The following is a 9,321-nucleotide window of genomic DNA, read 5'->3' as shown; positions in this document are numbered from 1 at the left end:
AAAAAAGACAGTTCATCATAATAAAAGAATAAATTAAGTGCAGTGAGAATATAGAGGAGAGATTGAGGAAGACCTGACAGAATACAACATTCGAGCTGCAGGGACAAGAATTTTGCCAGGATGAGAAAAGGACAGCCTAGTTTTGGGGATTAGGCACAAAAGGCACAGGGCTTAAAGCCATGGAGGCGCAGTCTCTTGTGTGACTAGAAGATAATGTGAAAAGGCATGGAATTCATATGTACATTTTCAACAAATAATTGTATAACCTATGTTGAAGTCACTTTTCTAAAAAGTGGAAATAGAACAAAGTCCTTGCCCTTATATACTTTACATTCTAGTAGGGGAGAGAAATAACCTAATAAATATATGGAATATATATGGTGATAAGTGCTTTGGAGAATAACAAAACACGATAAAGGGGTGAGGGAAGAGGTGAGTGATTAGGAAGGCCTCTTTATGAAGATGTCATTTGAGCAGAACCTTAAAGGAAGTAATGAACCAAGCCATTGAGTGTCTGGGGAGGAGTGTTCTAAGGCAGAGGGAACAGCAGGTGCAAAGTCCCTGAGGCATGACTATGCTAGGCATGTTTGAGGAATGTTAAAGAGCCCAGTGTGGCTGGAGTGGAGTGAGTGAAGGTAAGAGCAGGAGAAACAGGATCAGAGAGGTTGGGGGTGGGCAGAAGAGAGGTGGATCATATAGACCCTTGTAAATCATAGTTAGGATCATTGTGAACTTAGATCAGTTGGAAAGACAGATTGATATCAGTTTATGAAGGATTCTAAATGCCATGCTAAATTTGGGCTTCATGTTATGCTAAATTGAGATTTTTAAGCAAAAACAACCCAGCCAGGCTTATGTTTTAGAAAGATAACATCTGCCATATGGAGGATCAGTTGAGATGGAAGTAGGGAGATTAGTTTGTTGTAGTAATCCAGGCAGGCAATGATGAGTGCCTTCTTTTTTCTTTTCTTTTTTTTTTTTTTTTTTTGAAACGGAGTCTCACTGTGTCATCGAGGCTGGAGTGCAGTAGCACCATGTTAGCTCACTGCAACCTCCATTTCCTGGGTTCAAGCAATTTTCCTGCCTCAGCCTCCCGAGTAGCTGGGATTACAGGCGCCCACCACCACACACACGGCTAGTTTTTATATTTTTAGTAGAGATGGGGTTTCGCCATATTGGCCAGGCTGGTCTCGAACTCCTGACCTCAAGTGATCCACCCATTTCGGCCTCCCAAAGTGCCGGGATTACAGGCGTGAGCCACCGCCCCCAGCCAAGTGCCTTATTTTTTATTTTATTTTATTTATTTTTTGAGTATCTGGAATTACAGGCATCCGCCACAAAACCCAGCTAATTTTTTGTACTTTAGTAGAGATGTGGTTTCGCCGTGTTGGCCAGGCTGGAAAGTGCTGGGATTACAGGCATGAGTCACCACACCTGGCTGATGAGTGCCTTCTTTACCAGATGCTACCTAGTCACGGACACAGATTTTGCAAAGATAAACTACATGTTTTTTAATTTAATTCCTCATATAATTTTTCAAATTATATGAAGACTTAAATTCTTCATATAAGCTTTTAAAAGGATGGACTAAGAAATACTGTGGTATAATGTAATGTTAGACTTGATTCTAGTCTTGTACTGTTTGCCTGCTTTGACTTACATCTCCAAGCCTTGCCTTTTCATTGTAAAATGTGAATAGTGCTATTTACCTGAGTGCTTCACAGAGCAAGTAGACCTGTGGCGTGTGTGGAGCACTGAACAAGAGAAGGAATAGAAGTTCTTTGGGAACTCAAGAGTACTATGGAAACTGTCCTTAATATTCAATATCAAGAGTGAAGGCATTTCATTTGTTTCATTCAGAAACAAATTTCATTCTTCTCTTAGCCTGTTGTTGCTTTCACTCCCTTTTTGTGTAATTAAATCAGTTGCTGATGGGCATTCTGTTTGAAGATAAATGGGTTTGTCTCATTGCAGTTTTAGCTGTTAGTGTCTGACCAGGCCTGCAGTTTACATCACTGAGTCTAATTGGGACTATGCAAAGTTTCCCAGAAGCAGTGAGTTTTGGCTTTCTGTTAGATGATTCTTTATAGTATGTTCCTAGAAAAAACAATTCCTCTTGAGAGTTATTCATTTTCAGGGCAGTGATAATGTTATACACTTGTGTATCTACTTCAGTTACTTAAACCTGTATTTTCTTTTTATAGACAAACTTATTGGTGTCCACTGTACTCATGGTTTAAACAGGACCGGCTACCTTATTTGCAGGTAAGTTGCCAACCCCAGAGGCAGACCATTTTAAAGTTGTTTTTGTCTGTTTACAATGGTAATGTAAGCTTGTTGTAAAAAATGCAACCGGTATAGAAATACATGAAGTAGAAGGCAGTCTTGCTCCCCACCCAGAGATTACCACCTTTAATAATTTAGTACACATCTTTTCAGACTCTAAAAATGCAGATACAAGTGTACATGTTATTGAATGGTATAATAGATATTCTGTTTTTTAATTTAATACGTGATAGACATCTTTCTATGAAAATACTTGGACTCATTCTTTTTAAGGGCTGCGTTGTTCTTTGCATACCGATGAACACACAAGTCAGAAGTTTTTGATATTATAAAACATTGAAGTAGTAAACATTTATATGTAAATATTTTTGAATACATATGCCGTAGCCCCGGAGGTAATTTCACTCAAAATAGAATTTCTGAATCAAATAGTATGTGCCCTTAACGCTTTTTATGGATGTTGCCACACTGCACTGAGTTATGTTTGTTCATTCAGAAAATATCTCCTGAGCATCTATTATGTGTAGGCACTGTGCTGGGTGCTAGCAAAGAGACTCTAGCTGCTCTTTGTGCATCCTAACAGTCTAGGGAGGGAGTAGATATTAAAGAATCACACACATGCCTATAGCATTACAACTCCAACAAGTGCTGAGAAGGAGAGTGATGTGGTACAATGAGAGCGTAGAATATGGAGGATTTGACTTCAACAAGAGGGCTAGAGGTTTCTGTGGGAAGGTCTGAGCAAATATCTGAAGTATGAGTAGGTGTTAACCAGGTAAGGATGTCGTGGAGAGAATTCTGAACCTAAGGATCAGCAGAGACCATGTAACGGGAAAACATACTGTGTTGGAGGAGCTGGCCAGGGAGACTGGGCCATGGGAGTAGTATGGCATTAAAATGGAGCTGGAAATATGGGTAGGAGCTAAAACCATGCAGAGCTATGTTTAGGGTTTTAGTCACTACCTTAAGAGCAAGAGAAAACCATTGAATTTTTTTTGTTGGGGATGAGTGTGGGGAATATATACAAATTTGTATTTTCAACCTATCATTTTGCTGTTGAGTGGAGAATACACTGCAGAGGGAAAGAGGTAGAAGCAAGGAGACAACTTGGGAGGTGTTTGTAGGAATTGAGGCATAATGATGGATTGGACCAGGGCATGGTGGTCGTTTTGGTGGAAAGATACAGATATATTCTATAGAGATATTTAGGTAATATTGTTGTCAGGAGTTGGTGGTGAATTGAAGATAAGAGTATGGAGGAAGTGGCTGACAGTGATGGTGACTTCCAAGTTTCTGGCCCTTCTGTTGGTTATACAGTATTTTTTAGATATAATGTTAATATTTTTCCCAATTTGTCTTTTGTTTGTTGTTGGTTTCTGATACTCTGTCATATTATGGAAGTCTCTATTTTTAGTGTATAAAGTGTTTTGATAAAAAATGATTCTGCATTTTCTTTCCTTTTGTTTATTAAATTACATTAATGTAAATAAAAATATAAATAGATTTTCTGGAGTTGGGTCATCCTTGCATTCTTGAAAAACGTCTTTTTGTGGTCATAGTATGTCATTCTTTAATAACTGCTGGATTCGATATGCTGATATTTTCTTAGGATTTTTATATCTATGTCTGTAAGTTGAAATTGGACCTTTTTTGAAAAAACTTGATTTTTTTCTTTTCGTATATATAAATGACCCAAATTATGTTGTTTTGTTAGATATTTGATTGATGTAGAAGGCATGAGGCCAGATGATGCAATTGAATGTAAGTATGAGGGTTGTCACTATTTTTCCCTTTTTATTAAAGTTAAAGGTGGAAATGTAGAAGAATTTCTCAAATTTTGGAAAAAAAGAAGTTTGTAATTCGTTTGTTCCAGTATAAGATAGTCTTGCCAAAAGTCTATAGATGTATGTGGAAGTAGTGAGATATAACAGCTTGAATAGTGAATTTCAGCTTAATTTGCTTTTTCTGGAAAGATTTGCTTTTTGTACAGTTATTTCTAACAGTTTATCCTCTCCTCAGTATTCAATAGGTGCCGGGGACATTGCTTAGAAAGACAAAACTACATTGAAGACCTTCAGAATGGTCCTATCAGAAAGTAAGTCTTATGTTACATATGTGAGATTTGTGGGTCAGGGAGATCTCTTTTTATATAATTTAAGTTGCATATATCCATTCTTCTGGTAGCTGGTTTATTTGGCGGGGGGAGACATAAACAAACAGGAATGGGAGAAGGAAGAAATTGTTATTTTCATATGCCAAAGTATAGTCACTAAATCGACTACTAAATTTGGAAACCAGTAATATTGTGTGGAAATATTCTCTTTAAGGAATTGGAATTCCAGTGTACCCAGGTCAAGTTTTGAAGACTCAGCACATCTCATGCAACCAGTCCACACCATGAATAAGCCTGTTAAACGAGGACCTAGGTATAATCTACATCAGATCCAGGGTCACTCAACTCCTCGACATTTCCACACCCAGACCCAAAATTTGCAACAATCAGTCAGGTACCTCTCTCTGCTGTCCCTTTTCTAGAATTGAGATAGAAATTAATACTATAATTAATGAAAACATGTTATGATACTGATGAGGAATTCTTTTTTTCTTTTTTTTTGGAGACAGAGTCTTGCTCTGTCGTCCAGGCTGGAGTATGGTGGCACAGTCTCGGCTCACTGCAACCTCCACTTCCTGGGTTCAAGCAATTGTCCTGCCTCAGCCCCCTGAGTAGCTGGGACTACAGGCCCCCGCCACCACACTCGGCTAATTTTTTGTATTTTTAGTAGAGATGGGGTTTCACCATGTTAGCCAGGATGGTCTTGATCTCCTGACCCTGTGATCCACCCGCCTCAGCCTTCCAAAGTGCTGGGATTATAGGCGTGAGCCACCGCACCCGGCCGATAAGGAATTCTTGCTGATCAGTTTGAACCAGGAGATATTATTCTGCTCTGTATTTTGCATTTAGCACTGGAAAATCAGTTACAGGACAGGGAATATGTGACTTTTCAGAGGCAATTCGGAAAGGGACTTAGAAATTTTCATTGATTTTAAACTTAAGCCAAGAGTTTGATGTGGCTATCAAAAAGGATCTTATATTCTTAGGCTACATTCATGTAGTATAGTTTTTAGAATAAGGAAGATTGTTATTTAAGGAGTTGATATGAATTATAAGAAAAATAATAAAATCCTAATAGAGAAGTTGCAAAGGATCTGAACAGATAAACAGCAAAAGTATTTTCACTTGGAAAATAGGGAAAGCCTCGGTATGGTTAAAGCGGTACATTAGTATGAGTTCTCCAGAATGATAGAACCAGTAGGAGGGATGGATGGATGGATGGATGATGGACGGATGGATGGATAGATGGATGGATAGATGGATGGATGGATGGGTGGGTGGGTGGATGGGAGGAGGGACTTTTTTATTCGGGGTATCAGCTTATGCACTTATGAAAGCTGAGAAGTTTCATAGTAGGCTGTCTGCAAACTGGAGAACCAGGGAAGCTCGTAGCATTCTGTCCAACTCAGAAGGCCTCAGAACCAGGGAAGCCAGTGGAGTAACTCTCAATGCAAGGCTGAAGGCCTGGGAATCTGGTAAAGGTTAGAGGACACTGGTGTGAGTCCTCAAGTCCAAAGGCCATGAAGCCTGGAGTTCTGATGTCCAAGAGTAGGAGAAGGTAAGGTATTCCACCTCCAGGAGAGAGCACAATTTGCCTTTCCTCTGCCTTTTTGTTCTATCCAGGCCCCCAGCCTGTTGGGTGGTACCTACCCATACTAAGGGTGGATCCTCCCACCTACTCACACACCGGTATCCTCTGGGCACAGCCTCACAGACACTCCCAGAAATAATACTTTACCAGCCATCTAGGTATCTCTTAACTCAGTCAAGTTGGCACCTAAAATTAACCATCACAAATAGCAAGGTATTATTCTTTGCCTATTAGTTTAGCAACAGTTTTGTTTGTTTGTTTTTGGAGACAGAGTCTCACTCTGTCACCCAGACTGGAGTGCAGTGGTGCAATCTTGGCTCACTGCAACCTCCACCTCCCAGGTTCAAGCAGTTCTGCTTCAGCCTCCCGAGTAGCTGGGATTACAGGCACCACCACCACGCCCAGCTAATTTTTGTATTTTCATAGAGATGGGGGTTTCACCATGTTGGCCAGGCTGGTCTTGAACTCCTGACCTCAGGTGATCCGCCTGCCTCAGCCTCCCAAAGTGCTGGGATTAAACAGGCATGAGTCGCCTCGCCCAGCCAGTTTCGCAACAGTTTTTGATAAGCACTCCATTGTGGTTGTCAGGCTGGACCTGGATTTGCATCTTGGCTCTGTTACTTGCCTGCTTTCTGATCTTGGATAAGATACTTAGCCTATCTACATTTACATTTTTCCATCAGTCAGATAGATATTTTAATAATACATACCCCATAGTGGTTGTTACTGATAGTTAACGTGAATTTAAATAGTTTGGCACATTGTAAACACTTCCAAAAATACATTGCCATTTTTAGGCCAGGCGCATTGGCTCACACCTGTAATCCCAGCACTTAGGGAGGCCGAAGTGGGAGGACTGCTTGAGCCCAGGAGTTTCAGACCACCCTGGGCAACATGCTGGAATCCTGTTTTTGTTAAAAAAAGAAAAAAGAAAAAACCTTAAAAAAAACTGACATTTTAAAAAGATGAAAACAAACATTTCAAAAACATGTTGCTTACAGCGTTGAAAATTGGCATAAGCCTTTTGAAGCACAATTTCAAGAACCATAAAAATACTTTACCTAGTGATTTCATTCTGAGACTAAGGAAATACTTCAAAATACGGAAAAAACTATATTAATCATTCAGTACATTTCTCAAACTCCCTACCGTGTGTCAGATGCTGGGCTAGCTCAGGATACAGTAGTATATGTTTTGCAATGTTAATCCCAGCATTATTTGTGGTTGTGGAAAAACTTGTAACTGCTGTATTTCTAACAGTGGATAATGTAGCTAAATAATCATATCCATACTGTTACATTTTATAAAGCCACTGAAAGTGTTAGCTCATTTATGATAAGTGAAAATAATAGGCTGTGATTCAACAGTCAGAAAAAGATGCTAGGGAAAAGAACAAAAGGAAATACTAACTAATTGAATTATAGTAAGTGGGATTGAGGGCTCTGCAGTGGGGGGTTTTTCTTTTCTCAGATTTCCAAATTTTCTTTTTCGAGACGGAGTTTTGCTCTTGTTGCCCAGGCTGGAGTGTAGTGGTGTGATCTCAGCTCACCACAACCTCCACCTCCCAGGTTCAAACGATTCTCCTGCCTCAGCCTCCCAGGTAGCTGGGATTACAGGCGCCTACCACCACACCCAGCTAACTTTATAATTTTAGTAGAGACGGGGTTTCTCCATGTTGGTCAGGCTGGTCTCGAACTCCCAACCTCAGGTGATTCGCCTGCCTTGGCCTCCCAAAGTGCTGGGATTACAGGTGTGAGCCACCACACCCAGCCCCAAATTTTCTTTTGTATAATTATTTGAGATTTTCTGATCTTGCTTTTCAAACAAGTAAATTTAAATCCTAATTTTTCAAATTTGTTGCATGTAGCATGCTTAAAGTTTTTCACACTTTATAATTAATTTATGTATGTTTGTTTATAAAGTGGAAGCAGCTGTTTTCAGTACTAAATAGCTTATTCTATCTTATGTCAACCCTGCCAGACTTTGGGAGAGAAAGTATTTGATTAGAATAGTATGGGCGTGCATTTATCTCTGTAGGGAAAGGTGGAAAGGCTTCTGGGAATCCACGGTGTGCCAGAGCATTGTAGGAAATTGAAATGTATTTTCTTAATTTAGCTTCATAACAGCTCATGAAGGTGAAAAGTATTATTAGCCCCATTTTATAAAGAAGTTAGGGAAATAAAAATTAAGTGTTTTATCTGCTAAGGTCACACAGGTAGAAAACAGTAGAATATATATTATTTTGTAAATTTATAAATTTAAAGTATTTTATGAAAATATAAATTTAAAATAAATAAAAATTATGGTACTAATCCTAGTAATGGCTTATTACTTTTTGTTTTGCTTTAAGAAAATTTTCACAGAATCCACATGTTTACCAGAGAGGCCATCTCCCTCCTCCTGGTCCTCCTGGAGAGGACTGTTCACGCAGGAGGTACTCTTGGAATGTGAAGCCCAGTGCCAGTCTGGCAGCCCAGGATAGAAGAAGGTGGTATCCTGACAATTACTCTGGACTCCCCTATCCAGCCTATTGGGAATGGACCCAGTGATACAAACCTGTCCTGGAATTCTACCTAGAGACCAGAGCTGGCCTGAATATTACTGGTGTGACTTTAATTAGTTCAGGTCTAATCAGGTTTCTTTACTGTTCCCTTATGTGTTCAAGCTTAAGGAAAAATTGCATTGCTGTTTACCTCTTTGCTGATAAATTTGCAGTAATTACAGCATTGCAGGAAAAAAAAAATCTGTTATTCCAGTCTTAAATTTTTCTAAAGGAAGACAATGTTTTAAAACTAAAGCATTAAGAACTTCCCTTGCAAATTATTTTTTAAAATTCTATCTTGTTTTTCTGTGTATTTCTTTCTGACTAGACTTGTGATATGCGTGTGTTTATGTACAGAAATTTTTAGTGTTTTTGGTATGTTCTGTTATTGACCCAAAGGCCATCTTTATTTTCTATAACTGTTCAAAATTTATATTAAAATCTACTTAGGAGATAATTTCTTTAGAACCTAGTTACTACCTGTAATTAGTTGTAGTATTTTTGTGTTTAGATATTTCTGTCTTTGGCAGTCAGTTGTGGGATTTGACCAACTTCCTTTGACTGAATTGTCAGATATACCGTCTCACACAGGAATGGATGAACTTTTAGGGATTGTCAATTGAGCAAGAGAGACTGACTGATAAACCAGATTGCTGGTTTATTCAATTATAGTGAGTGATTTACTTGGCAGGGTAATTGTTATCAACTGGGTAGAACTATCCAGAAAACTTGAAAACTTTTATAGATTATAAAGGTGATGAACCAAGTAGAATATGTCCATTTAAAGGC

General features: G+C 39.0%; 1 protein-coding gene across 1 annotated transcript in view; it reads left to right on the top strand.

Annotated features, from left to right (window-relative positions):
• Positions 1 to 9,004, top strand: part of DUSP11 (dual specificity phosphatase 11 (RNA/RNP complex 1-interacting)) — an 18,641-nt gene extending 9,637 nt beyond the window's left edge. The window contains exons 5-9 of the mRNA XM_011980696.1: positions 2,205 to 2,265; positions 4,001 to 4,047; positions 4,306 to 4,381; positions 4,614 to 4,793; positions 8,341 to 9,004. Coding sequence (XP_011836086.1) covers positions 2,205 to 2,265; positions 4,001 to 4,047; positions 4,306 to 4,381; positions 4,614 to 4,793; positions 8,341 to 8,539 — 563 coding nt within the window. The 3' untranslated portion in view covers positions 8,540 to 9,004. The remainder of the gene's footprint in view (positions 1 to 2,204; positions 2,266 to 4,000; positions 4,048 to 4,305; positions 4,382 to 4,613; positions 4,794 to 8,340) is intronic.
• Positions 9,005 to 9,321: the final 317 nt, after the last annotated feature.

Source organism: Mandrillus leucophaeus, unplaced genomic scaffold (genome assembly GCF_000951045.1).
Source record: "Mandrillus leucophaeus isolate KB7577 unplaced genomic scaffold, Mleu.le_1.0 Scaffold216, whole genome shotgun sequence".
NCBI classification, from domain to species: domain Eukaryota; kingdom Metazoa; phylum Chordata; class Mammalia; order Primates; family Cercopithecidae; genus Mandrillus; species Mandrillus leucophaeus.
This window is presented reverse-complemented; position numbering and strand designations above follow the sequence as displayed.